Source organism: Leptinotarsa decemlineata, unplaced genomic scaffold (genome assembly GCF_025532065.1).
Source record: "Leptinotarsa decemlineata unplaced genomic scaffold, Ldec_3_MD MMD2_tig00003335_RagTag_RagTag, whole genome shotgun sequence".
NCBI classification, from domain to species: Eukaryota; Metazoa; Arthropoda; class Insecta; order Coleoptera; family Chrysomelidae; genus Leptinotarsa; species Leptinotarsa decemlineata.
In genome coordinates, this window is record NW_027412587.1 from 1,504,759 (window position 1) to 1,523,472 (window position 18,714).

The following is an 18,714-nucleotide window of genomic DNA, read 5'->3' on the forward strand; positions in this document are numbered from 1 at the left end:
GCTACATCTAACATGACCACGTAGGCAGCTATAGCTACCTGCGTGACATCCGGGTTCAGGATATAAATACAAATAGAGATTTTATCGAGTGTGTATGATACAAATCAAGAATGAAATAATTCGTGGACACAACACTCAAAAAATACGGATAAACCGCGGACACGTGTTTCTGGCTATTGGCCTCATCAGCGCGGTGCAGCCAAGTGTAAAGATGGGCAACACTTGTTTGCCGAAAGCAGGAAATATATATGCTGAACTGGTTTTTTCGAGTATTTGATCCGTGCACTGCCGAACGATAAGCCAGCAGGAACAGGTGGAGGTATTGGTCCCAGTCTCTTTGATGGTCAGAGACTACATTGGACAAGTGGAGGTTTATGGTCTTATTCATTTGTTCCACCAATCCATCGGACTGTGGATGTAAGGCTACCAGGATGCATTTGTTCCCATGGTTGGACTCTGGGAACGGGCCGGCGATGTCGATGACGATTCTCTCAAAGGGACTACCCACGTTATACTGGCGTATTGGAGCTTTCGGTCGTATCCGAGGTCCGTTACTGACATCACATAAAGCACATTTTCTGCACCAGCCGGCGAGTAACCTGCTACCTCCGCCACGATGGTCTTTGATTACTTTTCTTCCATCCGATGACTAAACCAAGATCTGTGTCTTTCTCTTGGGCTTCCTTGATCTTATTGTCCTCCCAGTTGTCGTCTACAGCTCTAGTTCTACAAATAGCTGCTTCCTTCTCTTCTGCTCATCGGCAATGTGAGCAGTCATCGGGGCATGGTCTCCGTGACAGGGCATCTGCGTTTTTATGGCTAGTTCCAGCTCGATATTCTATTTCGAAGTCAAATTTTTGAAGTCTCTCAATTCAGCGCGCTATTTGGCACTTGGGATTTTTCAACTGCAGAAGCCATTTGAGAGCGGCATGGTCCGTTCTCAACACCTTTGACAACGGTCAAAAGCTCTCGCCTGATGACTCAATAATTGCGCTTTGGTTTACTGAGCGTTTTGCTGAAGTAGCCAATAACTTTCTCCTGTCCATCGTGGATTTGAGAAAGAACTGCTCCAAGTCCCACGTTGCTGGAGCCGTATCCAAAATGAAATTTCGGCGGTCAGGTAGGGGATAGCTCAAAACAGGAGCGTTGATCAACGCCCTTTTCGACTTCTTGAATGCTGGACATTTGCTACGTACATGCCCAATTTTCCCACAGTTCCAGCATCTTATTTGTTTTCAACACTTCCTTCATTACTTTACTGATTGTGGACTCAATATCAGCAGGCGCTTGTCCATCTTCCTCGATAGCTCGAACTTTGCTCTGGCTCTTGCAGGGTTGTTTTGCAGCCTCAACTCCAGAGCGCTTGCCGGTGCATCCACGAGATGTTTGGGATGAGCTAGTGCCAAGGCCTGCCTCGTTTCTTGGTCGCGAAGTCCGTCCAAGAATGTCTGAACTGCTAACCGCTCCATTACATTTTCTGGTGTAGCAGGATATGCCAGACGAACCAATCGAAAAATGTCGGCTTCAAACTCCTGTAGGGATTCTGATTTCTGGCAGCGGTTCTTCAGCTGTGAATGGTAAACGGCCTCTAGGTGTGCCTGTCCATACCGTAGCTCAAGATGTTTTATAAGTTGGTCATAGTCTTCCTGTTCTTGGGCCGCATGGGTTTGCCAAATATTCGTTGCTTCTCCACGCAACGCCAATGTTAATGATACCGCCTTTTCTCCTGCATTCCATCCATTCGCTCTGGCCGCAGTTTCGAATTGTCGGCGGTAATTTGACTAAGCAGTTTTTCCGACGAACTGGGGCGGCTTCATGGGGAGCGACCAAGAAACGAGGCAGGCCTTGGCACTAGCTCATCCCAAACATCTCGTGGATGCACCGGCAAGCGCTCTGGAGTTTGAGGCTGCAAAACAATCCTGCAAGAGCCAGAGCAAAGTTCGAGCTATCGAGGAAGATGGACAAGCGCCTGCTGATATTGAATCCACAATCAGTAAAGTAATGAAGGAAGTGTTGAAAACAAATAAGATGCTGGAACTGTGGGAAAATTGGGCATGTGCGTAGCAAATGTCCAGCATTCAAGAAGTCGAAAAGAGCGTTGATCAACGCTCCTGTTTTGAGCTATCCCCTACCTGACCGCCGAAATTTCATTTTGGATACGGACGCCAGCAACGTGGGACTTGGAGCAGTTCTTTCTCAAATCCACGATGGACAGAAGAAAGTTATTGGCTACTTCAGCAAAACGCTCAGTAAATCAAAGCGCAATTTATGTGTCATCAGGCGAGAGCTTTTGACCGTTGTCAAAGGTGTAGAGCATGTCTACAAATACGTGTATGGAAGATGATTTCTGTTGAGAACGGACCATGCCGCTCTCAAATGGCTTCTGCAGTTGAAAAATCCCAAGAGCCAAATAGCGCGCTGAATTGAGAGACTTCAAAAATTTGACTTCGAAATAGAACATCGAGCTGGGACTAGCCATAAAAACGCAGATGCCCTGTCACGGAGACCATGCCCCGATGACTGCTCACATTGCCGATGGGCAGAAGAGAAGGAAGCAGCTATTTGTAGAACTAGAGCTGTAGACGACAACTGGGAGGACAATAAGATCAAGGAAGCCCAAAAGAAAGACGCAGATCTTGGTTTAGTCATCGGATGGAAGAAAAGTAATCAAAGACCATCGTGGCAGGAGGTAGCAGGTTACTCGCCGGCTGGTGCAGAAAATGTGCTGTATGTGATATCAGCAACGGACCTCGGATACAACCGAAAGCTCCAATACGCCAGTATAACGTGGGCAGTCCCTTTGAGAGAATCGTCATCGACATCGCCGGCCCGTTCCCAGAGTCCAACCATGGGAACAAATACATCCTGGTAGCCATGGACTACTTCAGTAAATGGGCAGAAGCCTATGCCCTGCCCAACCAGAAAGCCTTTACCGTCGCTGACGTCCTGGCAAAGGAAGGAATATGTCGATTCGGTGTCCCATTGGAGCTGCATTCGGCCAAGGCAGAAATTTTGAGTGCAACTTGTTCCAACTTGTAAACTGTTAGACATTCGAAAGACCAGAACCACAGCCTTACATCCACAGTCCGATGAATTGGTGGAACAAATGAACAAGACCATAAACCGCAACTTGTCCAAGGTAGTCTCTGACCATCAAAGAAACTGGGACCAATACCTCCACCTGTTCCTGCTGGCTTATCGTTCGGCAGTGCACGAGTCAACCGGCCAAATCCCTTTCAGTATTATGATGGGCCGAAAGCTGCGGCTTCCTTGCGACTTGAAATTTGGGACGCCGCCAGAACAAGACACTGCGAGGGAAAACTTTGTCAGCAAGCTTCGGCAAAGAATGGACGACATCCATGAAAGAGTCCGTCTGAGCATACGGAGTGCCAGCGATAGGATGAAGAAGGCCTATAATATCAAGACGAATGCTGGAGGATTCGAATCCAGTGACCTGGTTTGGCTGTACAATCCTAAGCGACGCCGTGGTTTACCAACGAAGTTGCGAAACTCGTGGGAGGGTCCGTACAAAATCATAAAAAAGATTAATGACCTCGTCTACCGAATCCATAAGCCACCTCGAGGAAAGCCTAGGGTCGTCCATTTTAATAGATTGGCTACTTATGCTGGAAATCACGACCAAGTTAGCGCCCTCAGACCACCAGAGAATGAAATGACGTTTCAGAAATTCATGTCCTTTTACTCGAACGGACAGAAGGTCGTACATGGGGTAACTCAAGAAGAGCCACAAGACCTTTTCAAGGTTTCAGTTGATTACGCATAAGCTCACTGCGTTGCAGAGGATCTCCAAATGTCCAAGGGTATCGCTGTGGTATTCAACAAGAAATTCGGTCAGCTCCAAACATTACGAGAACAGAATCCTGAAGACGGACGAGTTCTACAGAAGGGTCGGAGAAACATTTTCTACTTGGTGACCAAAAAGCATTCTCGAGACAAACCGTCCTTTGAAGATGTCTTGAGGAGTCTTACTACACTGAAGGAGACGATGCTCGGCCAGAATCTCGTGGACTTGGCAATCCCGAAATTAGCCTCTGGGCTCGACTTGAGAATTGTGAGAAGCATGTTGGAAACGATCTTCAGATCCAGCGGCATCAAGATTTTGGTGTGCGGTAACCATCTTCTACGACCGAGCATGAAAACTGTGGAGTGTTACTACCATCGAACTTCACAGTGCAGATATGGAGAGTCCTGCAGGTATCGACACATGCCAAGGATGACATTTCGGGGCGAAACGTCTTTAAGAAGGGGGCAATGTAACGAATCTGCCCTGACCGATATCTCAGCCAGCGAATAAACACATGACTCGAGTGTTGAAAGTGTTGAAAATAATTAGTTTGCAATAGTGAAATATTGTCAGAAATAAATTTGTTTAAGACATTTAGTTCCTCAATTCGTTTCAGCATTTTGCCCCAAGAGTATCTTTTTCCATGGGTTACATGCAAAATCAGTACTTTGTGAAAATATATCACGAGACTAACCCCATGACTTAGACAGTTGCCTTCCAAAAAATGTATCAACCTCAGGAGAATTTCTGTGCTCTTAAAAAAATCATTTTTTTAAACTTTTTTTTTTAATTAAATAAATAAAAAAGAAAATACCTTCAACGAATATGGAAAATGTTATGAATCAATAAAAAAATTCACAAACTTGCTTGCAAACTTACCTTCATAGCCTTCTTGAAGAAATATAAGAGAAATCTTTCATTAGCTTCACCTGTATGTATGTATGTTTGTTTGTAACTCCAGAATTATCGACATTATTGCTTGATCTATTCGCGGGCAGATGGCGCTGTACGTAACCTCCTTGATATAATTTGAACTCACTTTACATGTATTTCTTCATTTGAAAACCTTTTATAGCATACGAAACTAAAAAATGAAAAATAAATATAGTTTAAAAAAACTAAAAAACATGCTTTTAAAGAACATCGAACTAAAAAGTAAAAAAAAAATTCAATAAGCTTAAAACAATAATGAACGAAAAATACTAGTGTCATTGTTAAAAAAGCGTGGGCGCTCTGTGCTATTTTTTTGTATATCAAGCGCCCGTCGCTTTTTTCACAACAATACTAGTATTTTTTGTTCGTAATTGTTTTAAGCTTATTTAAAAAAAATGTTTTCAACTTTTTAGTTTGATGTTCTTTAAAAGCGTGTTTTTTAGTTTTTTTTAAACTATATTTATTTAATAAATCGATTGACATACATGGTAGGAGATCATGAAAATGAGATATGGACATTCTCAAACTAATACAATAAAACTTTTATTGTATTATTTAGGAAATGTCCATATAGGACGAAACTTTAGTAATGATAGTTACAAATAAAAGTATTGAAAACATAGCAACTTTCACTTCTCATTTTCATTATATTTTTTCTTTTTCATTTCACATAGAATGAAATCATTCCCTAGCATTTACATACTTCACACGGTCTTTTTCCTATTATATTTAGAAAAAACTTATTTATCTTGAATAAAAATTTGATCATCCACAATTTCATCGCCGAGATGAGCGTACTGAGAATTACCGTCCATAAAGAAAGTATGAACAAATTGGGCAATAGGACACTTTTAAAGAGAAACTCCTGTTTTCAAACTAGATAGATGAAAACTCGCCGCGCGTTTCACCAATCAAGTTGGTGTCTTCAGGAGATAAAGTAGTCTACTTGTTGGTAGTTATTTGGTGTTGAAGTTCTGCTGTTTGAGAAAATTGCTTGTATTCAGACCTCATTATTTTCAGGAAATGAATGATAAACATTTAGAAAATTTATTGAAATGAACTGCAAAGGTTCTTGAAATTCTAATATGCATTGTTCGTTTGCAGATCCTTAAAACGAAAAAAAAAACTGTTTTAGTCTGAAACCGCTGATTCGATTTCTACAAATAAAATATTTTTATGTAAAAAATACCTTTCGAACAAAGTATCGCAAATCCCTCTCTGCATTTGAAAAAAAAGTGGGAGTGCCCCCTTGGAGGTAACTCATGCAACACTAAGTTTACATTTTGTAATCTCAGTAAACAGCTACGTTGAATCTTATTTTGGTGATTTATTTTACCTTCCTCAAGACTTAATTCACTTACATTGTTGTAGTCCAGAAGGGCAATACAAATGAAATACAACAGAATAAAATTTTAGGAATGAGACATTACCAGTTTTTGATAAATGACCTGACCTGACACAATATAATCAGTTTCATGAATTGTAAATGATTTTAAAAGTTATCAATTGGGTAGAATGAATTTGATAACTTCTCGAACATATCAGAACTGCAAAATGACAAGGGTATTGTGATGTTTTCTCACACAATCCTCCCACACCAATCCTCAGAACTCTGATCGGGAAAGGTTTAAAGTAAAAACACCTTATTACTGCCAAAGCCCAATATATTCTGTACATTCCGACTCCCCGTTTTACCATGACCCCTTCTCCCGGCTCGACACTCGCCGTGATATACGAGGAGCAGAAAACTAACTATATTACACTATCTTCCCCTAAAAACAAACTAAGTACACTATTTACAATCTATCATAATTCAGTCTCTGAACTGGTTTTATTTCCCGTCTGGGTCTAAGAACTAGAGTATTCATATTTTCTCTTATATCTGATACAGAATCATTCCTAACAACTTTCACATTTTCATCAACCTTTGGAACAATTTGAACATTTTTTTGTCGACTCACTACTACTTGTAGTTAGGGCGGAAATATTAAAATGATATTTTTTTATTTGATTCAAGTGTCTTTTCCAAATAACATTATTCAATTCAGGAATCTTAACCAAGTAAGTAGATTTTCCGATTTTTCTGAAAATGAGTGCTTTTATCCAAGTTACTTTAGGCAACCTATAATCTTTAACAGTGACACTTTCGTTTTCAGAAAACTGTGAAAATCTTTTGCCTTCATAATATTTCAGTCGTTTGGCTTGTTGTTTCAAGACACGCTTCTTTAAACCTGCCTCACCACAATTTTCCTTTTCATTTGGTTTTAGCAAATCAAATCTAGTACGTAATTTCCTTTTGAACATCAACCATGCTGGATTCACACCTGTAGTGCAATGATTTGTGTTACGAAAATCAAACAAAAAATTGTTTAAGGCAATACTTATTTCTAAATTTTCATTATTGTCTAGTGCAGTTTTCAATGCATTCTTCACTGATTTTACGGCATTTTCGGCTGCACCATTAGAAGACGGATGAAAAGGAGGGGAAGTGATGTGTTTAATACCATTCAAAGACAAAAAGGTCTGGAATTCATTTGAACAAAACGTTGTGGCATTATCAGATACAACTTGATGAGGTAATCCGAATCTGGCAAATAAGAGTTCGGAGAACACTAATGGTTGCACTTGAAGTGATTGAATTCATGATAAACACTTCTATCCACTTTGAATGTGCAACTATGGCTATAAAAAAATATTTTCCTAAAAATGGACCCATAAAATCTATGTGTAACCTAGACCATACTTCTGTTGGTCAAGGCCAAGGATTAAGAATAGCCTTATTAGGAGATTTTTTATGTAACAAACAGTTGTCACATAACATGCATATCTGCTCAATATTTTTGTCTAAACCAAGCCACCAGAAGTATGACCTAGCAAGACTTTTCATTTTTACCACTCCTAAATGAGATAAATGGAGATTATTCAAAATATTTCCTCTCAAAGTAAAAGGAATAACTAACCGATTGTTCCACATTAAGCAATCATTCTCCACACTAAGTTCGTTTCTAATTCTATGGTACGGTTTCAAAGAATCCATTATCCTGACCATCCTTTTTGAGTATAATTTATTATTTTCGATAATTCAACATCTTTTGAAGTTTCTTCTCTTACCAGTTCAAATTTAATTGGACAATGATCATTTCTCGAAAAATAATCAACAGAATTAATATCAATATTTTTCCACTCTCCTTCATTTCCCTTTGTAGGTAATCTAGATAAAGAATCTGCGCGATTATTATCCGATTTTACAAATTCAATATTGTATTGATAATTGGATAAAATTACTGCCCGTTTTTTTATTTGGATTAAAAATGGTTATGAGTGGTTTATGATCCGTTACAAGTGTAAAGCTTCGTCCATAAAGATATTGGTTGAACTTACACAGTCCAAAAATAATTGCCAAACCCTCTTTCTCAATTTGCGAGTAATTTCTTTCCGCCTCGGAGAAAGTTCAAGATGCATAGGCAATTGGCCGTTCTTGACCATCGGCCATAACATGTGCTAAAACTGACCCAACACCATATTGAGAAGCGTCAGTGATTAATCGTAGAGGTAGGTCAGGATTGTAATGAACAAGCACTTCAGCTGAAGTGAGAATATCTTTTATCTGTTGAAAAGCATTGTTACAACTGTCTGACCAATCCCAACTGATTTTATTTTTCAACAAATTGTACAGAGGATTCAGAATAGTTGAGAGATTTCTCACAAATTTACCGTAGTAGTTGATCAGTCCCAAAAAGGACTTCAACTGACTAATATTTTCTGGAACTGGAGCATTAACAATCGCCGATATCTTATCTTGACAGGTATGTAAACCTTCTTTGTCAATGTTGAAACCAAGATAAGATATTTGTGTTTTGAAAAACTCGCATTTATGTAAAGCAATTTTCAAGCCAGCCTCTTTCAATTTATTTAATACAGTTCCTAAACGAGTAATATGTTCTCTCCTGTTGCGACCTGTAACCAAAATATCATCTAGAAATATTGCAACACCCGGTATACCATTCAACAGCGACTCCATGAGTTTTTGGAATTTGTCCGGAATACTGACAATCCCAAAAGGGGCTCTGTTGTAGCGGTATAATCCCTTATGTGTCGAAATCGTTACTTTCGCCGACTTGCAATTTTGCAAACAACTCCTCAACTCGAGGAAGAGGATGTTGGTCAATCTCAATATAAAGATTTAAAGTGACTTTAAAATCCCCGCATAACCTGACAGATCCATCTTTTTTCAAAACGGGAACAACCGGTGTTCCCCAAGGACTATAATCTACTGGTTCTATGACACCTAGTGATTCCAATCGCTCTAACTCCTTTTCAACCCTCTCCTTTATGGCGAAAGGAAAGGGGGCGTGCTCTTAAAAATTTAGGAGATACATTCGCTTTCAAATTGATAGAAAATAATCCTTTGTTAAATCTACCTAAGCCAGGTTGAAAAATAACTTTATGCTCATGTAATATGCGTTGAATATCACTTGGCAACTCATGAAAATAGTTATTTTCTCCGGAAATAATATCTGAAATATTGAGGTGAAACACGTTGAAAAAATCGCGCCCTAAAAGTGGTGGTCCGGTTGCGTCTTTATTTACATAAATATTCATATTAGTTTGCATATCTTTAAATGAAATCAAACAATTGAAATATCCCAATGGAATAATATGATCACCATTGTATAAATTAAATCTTTTCTCCGTTTCTTCTAAAAAATAATCTTTGAAATTATTCAAATAAAAATCTTCTGAAACAACAGTGTAAGAAGCACCGGTATCTAAATTAAATGTGTATGGCTTTCCTCCAATAAAAAATTTCTAATAATATTGGTTTTACTTTACAATCTAAACTGTACAAAGAAAGATCAGCTGATTCTTCTAAATAGTTTTGTGTTTCTTTATTTGAACGAAATTTATTAGTTCTGTTTACTTGTTATTCCCTACAAACAGTTGCTAAGTGACCCTGTTTTTTACATACATGACAAAAACATTCACGAAATAAACACTTATCTGTCTGGTGGTTTCTTCGTCCACAAGCTAGACATTTTGGCGGTTTGGAGGGGGGAGCTCCTGACGTAGATGTTCGTGACATACCTTTCACCGGTACTGACGATATACCGTGACTTCGTTCTTTTCCATTTTTCTTGAAACCAGCCTTGGCATAATGTAATTCAGATTCCTTCTTGATGAAACATTGGTTGGAAGATGAAGTTGCATGTGCAGCTGATTTTGCAGCGGCAATATCCACAATTTCCTTAAACGTAACCGTACATTTCTCTTCCATGAGTCTATCCTGAACAGTACCTCTTTCATAAGAAATAATGAAAATGTCTCTCAAAACTGTTTTCGATTCATCATTTTCAAATCGACAAGTCCCAGCTAAACTTTTCAATCTAGCTGTCCATTCCTTAGCAGTTTCATTCGACATTTTTTTAGCTGTGTAAAACTTGTATCTAGCAGCAAAAACACTATCACTAGGTTTGAAATGTTCTGTTAATAACGGACACAACTCAGAATACCTTTTCGTTTCAGATTCATCAGGAATACACAAATTGTGAACTAATTTATGAGCCTCCTCGTTGAGAATGTTCAATAAAATAGCACTTTTTCGTTTATCGTCGGAGATTTGGTTGGCCACAAAATAATTTTCTAACCTCCTTTTGAAAATCGACCAGTCAGATTGAATCGGGTCAAATTCACGTAAATGTCCAATGGTTCAATAGCCATTTTTTCTTGAAAACCGAAAATAAAAATACGTAGGTTCACCAAACAAAGTTATTTGAACTGTTTTTGAAAACCTCGTCGCCACTTGTGATGTTTTTTCACACAATCCTCTCACACCAATCCTCAGAACTCTGATCGGGAAAGGTTTAGAGTAAAAACACCTTATTACTGCCAAAGCCCAATATATTCTGTACATTCCGACTCCCCGTTTTAGCATGACCCATTCTCCCGGCTCGACACTCACCTTGATATACGAGGGGCAGAAAACTAACTATATTACAGGTATGAACTTGGAACAAATATTATGAACCAAATTGATGAATTTTAAATGTATTCTTGTTAGAGGTTCACTGCTTTCAACATCAATAAACATTCAATATATTTTTTATGATAAGATGCTGCTTTCAGAAAATTACCAAAACCATGTACTTTTTATAAAACTTTTCCAAATAGACTTCCAAGAAAATCATGTTTTTAACTAAGCAGATTTCAAATGTAAATGATATTGTAGTGAACTTTCCTTAGTAAAGCTACCTTTCTCGGTGAATTATATTGTTTTCAAAATATTTCCAAAAAATGTATTGCCTAAATACAATTCTCAAATTTCATTCATTATCGACACAATCTATTTTTCCCAACAAAAAAAGAAGAGTAGTTTTTGTAATTTTTCAGCAATATTGAGTATTTTGAAAGGATTTTTCAATGAATAATACAAAACATTACAGTGCATAAAGATATATTTAAGTCTTCATGTACAAGCAAATATTACATAATATTCCGTTCAATAATAATCTTACCATTTGATGGAGACAGCGAGCCTCCACAAGTGCTTGCCGTGCCAGGCGCAACATTTCGTGAGTGATAAATAATCACTGGACTTACCACGTAGGAAAGAAAATATATATTCGATCAGAGAACAAAGAATCACAAGTACATATTTGTCCCTTAATCGCCAATCCCTCATAACCTTTTTGCGCAACTACTACATTTTACATAATGTTTAGTATATTTTATAATTAATGTCTATAATTCCCAGCTCGTTCGGCTGCATGTAGCGCCAAAAAGCTCCACAAATGAACATTTCTTCGGACTACAACTTATTGATGATAAAATAGTTTTAAACTATAAGCGGTTCATAAAAGAAAAATCAACATGCAATAAACTACAATGAACGGGTCATAATAATTTTATATACACCAAATGCGTTAAAATCGGCAGAGGTGAAGAGTATATAACCACTTGCCAGAAACATTGACCTGTATAAAGGGTCAATACGATGAGATATTTACCAATAACAAAAAAATAACTAGACCTAGATTCTACTGCAAAAACTTGTATTCCAAAAATCACAAAGAGAGAAGCTAAATTTCGCACGATTTTTTGGACTTAATTAAAATTCGCTTATAGTTCACATGTTCATGTATAATTACTGGTTCCACTTGGTGTTCCACCCCTGAAAAAATACATATAATCAGTACTCAAATAAAGTATTCAAAAAGGAATTGTTGATTGAAAAATGTGTACAAATATAGACTCGAAGGCAATATTCTAATATATCAATATATCAAATTTCAAGGATGTTTTTCTTATATAGTCCCTTCTTATCTGAATGAAATGTTACCCCTTTTAGATCATAATATTCATCAATTTAAGAAAGAAATAAAATCACAGATGCTTACTGCTCAGTGCTGATTTAAAATTCAATGTTTGGTAGTGTAATGAAATTGTTAAATTGATCAAAATAATGTTAAGAACTTTAAGAGTTATTAGCAACCCAATGATCTATTATTTTTTCTTTTCTCTATCATTGTTATGATAGTAAATAAGTATTTTTTAAATCATTTTCTTACATTCACTATATAGTTTTTTGGGGGGGGTGGAAGTTAGCCTTTGGCTAACCCTTTTCTTTTGATGTATAAATGTATTTTTTATGCATAATAAACGATATTATTATTATTATTTTGAACTTTGAAAATACTAATCAAATCTTGTTCAATGTAGATATATTTTAGTGAAATAATGAACCTTGTAAATCTGAACTGCCGATAGTACTACATAACACAAAATTCGAAAGTTCATTACTTCATAAATGTAACAAACATTTATAAAGAATTTTTTTCAAAATATCAGTAAAAAGTTACGTACTACTATTTTGAGGTTCTTATTCAATGATAATAATAAAAATACTGAAAAACAATTTTTGACAACGTTGACAACTTACTTTAGTCTATTGAAAACCTTTTCCCCTACCAGAATAAAAATGCTGTCTTTCGACGCCTGTTTCACTAACCAACTCAACATCAAGAGATGACTAACACTTATTTCAGATTTGCTTCCATTTCTCAAACTATAAAACAAAGGATTGAAGCCAAATCTTATTTAGTTCTTTTCTATACTGACTTTTTTTCTTTAATTTCTTTTGGAGGCCATTAGCCTCGTATTCTGGGTATATTAAGTTAATAACTCCCTAAGTCACCTAGGAAGTATCATGGTCGTTTAGAGTCCTATCAGCTATGTTAATTGGCGGAATCCATCAACCTTCAACTAGATAAATCATTTTTCTTTGTGAAAAATAGTTTGAATTCATGTAATAACTTATCATGGTGAACTAAAAAGTTCGCCCCTTCTATACCAGTCTACAGTTTTATTTTACAATTTTTATTTCTTTTTTGAGATTGTGGAAGGTAAAAATCTCCAGAAAGGTCGATAAAAAACTCTGTTTCCTACACAAAAAATGACTTTTGTTCAATATATAAGAGTGCAGAAAATATTATTGAAAATCTATCTTCTTCAGTTGTGAAGCAGTAAACATGATTCATTCATTCATTCATTAGCAACCATGGCTATTTATTCATGGGTTGCCGGGTGTAAAAGTAGTCACAGTTGATGAAAAACATTTTCAAAAATAAATTAGACAAAGAGTTCTTAATGCACTTGTCAGTGAGGCAGTACCACTAATAAATGCCTCAATTATATAAAAATTTACTATTTCCGAATCACAGAAAAAAAATCTAAATGAGATTGTGTCATTGGCGTTTTCCGTTAACTTTAGGGGAGTTCATCATCCAGATACCATGTCTATTAGAACTAAGTTGAACAGTAAAACAAAAACAAAATCCTACCAACTGCTTTCAGAAATTCCTGTGGCTTCTAATGCTTTCCATTAGCGAAAGTAATTTATTTTACCTATTAGTGAGTTTCTTACATCTATTTATCGTGTAATATGATTCATCAATATGTCAATGGGATAAGAAAAACTGCCCGCCCAATCAAACGTTAAATCCAATGCAGCTCATATAAGAGGGAAGAGACTAACATTACTAAACGTGGGACATAAGATACAGAAACGTTATTAATTCACTATAGTGGTATAGAAAAACTAGAAATTCATTTCTGAATACTGTGCATATATATAGTGTGTAGAAAAGTAGCAGTAGTAAGTGATAATGAGATTAATACAGAGAAGAACGATGAACAGCTCAATTGGAATAATAGTGTGCTCGTAGATATTGAGATAAGGAGCGTTTGAAGAGTTGGAGGGTGTTACTTTGTTTAATTTAATTAGGAAGTTTGTTATAGTCCAAGAGTCCTCTGTGAAATATAGAGTTCATTGTTCTTGCAAGGTTTATTTGTGGGACAACAAAGTCATCTCTTGTATTGTATTTGTGAATCAGATATGTAATGAATTCATTGAAGTAATGGCCCAAAATATTTACGAAGCTGAGAGAATTTATTCACTACTGAATATATGTATGTATACAAGTTTGATATCAAATTCTTCAATATCAAGGAATAATTTATTGAACTCATCAAATAATTTATAAAATAAAAATTTATATATTAGGATTTATCATACTGGGAATGAATATTATTGCATTGACATTTCAAGGTGCAACTTTTCACGAAATGGAACTATATCTGTAGTGCATTCAAAAGGATACTATTATCAAGAAACACTTACATGCTGTTTATCTTGAAGATCCGGTAACTGCCGAGGAGTATTATCCCAAGAGGACAGGTCAAGTTTCGTGATGTCAGGCATAAATTCTTGCCGTACTGGATTCATCTGGGGTTGGTTAAAAAATGGTGGTCCATTCATATAAGAATGGGAATTATCCATAGTAGGCATGGGGCGCTAAAATAATATCAATTCAATTCAGTTTATTGTCCCAAGAAACAATAAATGCTTACAAGAATTATAAAATAATGGAAATAAGATATTTTACTCAAAAAAAAACACATCTTAAAAAGAAATAACAATGTAATGCAGTCAAATATGGAATTTGTTACAGAAAAGTATATTTAGAAAACGAAGTCAAGTGCAAACTATGAAATTCCACTAATTAAATATTTTTCAATTGATATTTAAATTTTGTAATGAAAAAGGGCTCTTTTATTTTCTCTGGAATTGAAATATATATCAAATCAAATCAGTTTATTTCCAGAGACTCTACAGCATGGAAAAAGTCAAACTAAAATATAGAAATTCATGATACAAATAATTATATATATACACACATACAAGAGTAAAGATATGAAAATATCAAACAGAAGTATGAAAAAACATGAAACTGAAAAATATGAAAATTGAAAATAGTAAACTGTTGCAATCAAGTTATTAATATTTCCAAATCAGCCTGGAAGTATTCATTGAGGGAATAACATGTATTGTCATGTAACAGTTTATTAACATTTTTTTGAAGGAATGCAGGTTTTATAGCTGTTTAAGAGGTAGTTTGTTGTATAACTTGAGATGGGAATAATTAGAGGGCCGTTTTCTGCTTTCGTCAATTTATGGTGGGGAACAATAAAATTATAGTTAAATCTTAACATATATCCTGTGGCGAGCCGAAGATTATCTCTGATTCAAATTTGTCGAGATGAGTTTTGACATAAACAACACAGTTGAATATATAAAGTGAAATAGTAGTTAGAATATCCAAATCGGTAAACAGCTCCCTACATGAGTCATCATATTTTTTGAAACACATTGTTCTCACTATCTTTTTTTGAGCTATTAGTAATTCATTTATTCTTGTACAGTACCAAAGTTGATCAGACAATAACTGAATGAAGATTGAATATAAGCATAGTAATAGCTCTTCAATATATTCAATGGAACAAAATTACGGGGATTACGAATTACAAAACAATGTTTCGACATTTTACTCAAAATATAATCAATGTGCTTGTTCCAAGAGAGTTGAGCATCAATGTTCAAACCTAAAAATTTTACAGATGAGGTTTGTTGTATTGACTTGCCATTTATTTTTACCAGAACACTGCAATCATTCTCATGTAGTGAAAAGACGATTGTATTAGTTTTTGAGCTGTTCAGAATGAGACCATTTTGAGAACAATATTTTTGCATATTAGCAACTGCTTGATTGGCCTGACTCGACAATCCCTCATAATCGGAAGACTTCAGAGTGAACGGAGAATCATCGACAAATTGCACTGTACAATGTTGACGATTACTGTTGTTGAGGTCATGTAAGAATAAAAGAAAGAGAATAGGTCCTAGGACGCTACCCTGGGGAACACTGGTGGGAACGACACAGGTTCTAGAGTGGAAGGTACCAGCCTCCAGTTTAACCGTCACAGTTTGCGTTCTGCAATCCAGATAAGATCTCAACCAATCCAGAGATGAGCCACGAATTCCTAGACAAAACAGCTTGCACAAAAGTAAATCGTGATCAACAGTCGAAAGCTCGTAAAAAGTCGAATAGAACACTCATCGTTTTTTCACCTCTATCGAGATTAGAAATGACTTCATTGACTAAATTCATCGTAGCATCCTGAGTGGACTTGCCAATTTGGAAGCCATATTGACAGTCTGGGATGATTTTATACTTCTTACAAAAAGAAAGTAGTCTTCTTTGATAAGTTTTCTCGAATATTTTGGAAAATGCAGATAGTAACACAATTCCTCTGTAATTGGAAACCGAGTGCTTGTCATTTTTCTTATGGATAGGCACTATTATTGCATGTTTGAGTCGAGTAGGGAATATACCTTCAACTAAAGAGATATTAATGAGGTATAAGAGGGGTTCGATAAAATTTTCAACCACCTTGAACAAGAGGTTGCAAGGTACTTCATCCACGCCACTGGAAGTCTTAGAAGATATCAACTTCACTATCTGGAGTAGTTCAGTTTCATCCAGAGGATATAAATGAAGTGAGTTGGAGTTGATGTCACAGTTATTTACTAAAATAGATGTTTCTTTGACTAATTTTTGGACAGAATTCAAGAAGTAATCGCTGAATGTTTGGGAGATATCAACACCCTCGTTTACAGATAATTTATATTCATCAATAACATATTTTGGCAAGAATTTGCTTTTTTTATCACATGCGGTATTCTGTTTGATTATAGTCCAGGCAACCTTAGATTTATTTGTGGCTTCAAGAAATTTGTGGCCGAAGTAAGACTTCTTTAAAGTTTCTATCTGTTTCTATCTTTTGTCAATGCTGTTTCAAAAGTAATTTATATTGTTGGTTAATGATTTCATCAGATTGGATTTTACTGATGTGAAAAATATCTCTGAGTAATTTTCCTTCATTAACGATCTCCTTAGTTATCCAAGGTTTATTGTTATTAGATTTTTTATATGTATTGGTTTGATGTAATTCCTGAGGAAAGGCTTTATCGAATAGGTTGAGAAATGAGTCATAAAAAATTGAGAATTTTTCATCAGCATTACCATTGCTGAAGTATATAGATAGCCAATCCTCACGAGCCAATAAAGCATTCAAAAATTGAATGTTTTGATCACAGAAGGATCTTTTAAGAAAATAATTGGTTATCTTTACAGTAGGAGAGGTGATTGGTAAAACTATATATTGAAGTGCATGATCCGAGAAATCTATGCGACTGACGGTGGTATTAGAGATATTGGATGTAGAGGAAAAAATATTGTCCACCGTAGACATGCTATTGTCCTGTATTCTTGTGTAATCGAAAATGCATTGATTCAATCCGTAAGAGGCAAATAAATTACGCAGATAACTTGCATTGCCATCAGTGGAATTCTTATGGAAGTTAAAATTAAAATCATCACAAACGATACAAGAGTTTTGAACATTTTTTTTTGAAGTTGTGAGCGGTTATTTCGACAGCAGCATATTCAAATGTACCCTGAGATTTTTTGACGGTAGTGTGTAAGACTGTAATCGTGAATATTTTTAACAAAGATAGCTACCCCTCCACCAACTTTATCGTTACGGCAAAAATAATCGGAAAGAGTATAAAAATTAACATTGCCAGCTAATATTTCATTTTCTTGACACCAAGTTTCTGTTAAACAAACTACATCCGGATATTCAAGAGACTGTAATAAGGAATTATGTTCACTTATTTTGTTTCGTAAACTATGAATGTTCAGATGGAAGATTACAAAAAACGGCGATTTTTGAATTGGTTCATGAGAAATGAGAGAGTTTTCACGAAAAAAACTAAAATTCTTTTACCACGACGTTTTCCGGCCACCTATCACTCTTCAACAGTAACTGCTTACACGATTTGGAAATACCCAATTTGAACGCACTGTTTTTCCCTTTGGTGTTCAACTTGTAACACTTGATATTTTGAACAGGAAATGATTCCTTCAGAAAAGACTGCATCACTTCATTATCAACCAGTCCTTTGATTTTTCCAACATAAAGTCATTCCAACTCAGCTTCATTTGGAACGCCTTGTATCACCATGTTAGGTTTCTTATTGGATCCAGTAATTAGAATTTTGGGATTATTACCTGGTTTATTAGCGGATGACTGGAGAACTCAGTCATTGGCCTTGACTTTTTTTGCAGTGTTTTTGGATATCGGACTTTGGATATGGCTCGGATAGAAAAGAAGCACTTTGTTTTTGTTCCGAGTTGATGCTTGGTTTGCGCATTTTTTTGTCCGATTCAATAGGAGCATTGATGGTCTGATTGTTGGCAAAATGATTATAATCGACTATTTGCTTTTTCAGTACGAAAATAATTTCTTCTTGTTCATGTAGTCTTTTAGTCATCTGTTCGGAAAGTTTTTCTAATAGATTCACTTTGTGATCGACTTGTTGAAGTTTACTCGCGGTAAAGAGGCATTCCGATTTCGAACAACGCACGGATGAATCATTATCAAAGTCTGAGTTTTCACTTGAGTTGATACCACTCGATAGGTTAACAAAAAGATTCTGTAAAATAATATTTTCAGAATAACTATCTGGTAAAACTCTCGTCACTATGAGATCGATTATTTCGCTTTTTTTTAATTTA

At 36.0% G+C, this 18,714-nt stretch overlaps 1 protein-coding gene across 13 annotated transcripts in view; it reads right to left on the reverse strand.

The window, feature by feature from the left end:
- Positions 1–11,172: 11,172 nt before the first annotated feature.
- Positions 11,173–18,714, reverse strand: part of mask (multiple ankyrin repeats single KH domain) — a 117,120-nt gene continuing 109,578 nt past the window's right edge. For all 13 annotated transcript variants that reach the window (XM_074177934.1, XM_074177928.1, XM_074177927.1 and 10 more), the window contains 2 exons: positions 14,415–14,588; positions 11,173–11,906 (listed from right to left, as the gene is read on the reverse strand). In XM_074177934.1, the coding sequence (XP_074034035.1) occupies positions 11,880–11,906; positions 14,415–14,588 (201 nt within the window). In that variant the 3' untranslated portion in view covers positions 11,173–11,879. The remainder of the gene's footprint in view (positions 11,907–14,414; positions 14,589–18,714) is intronic.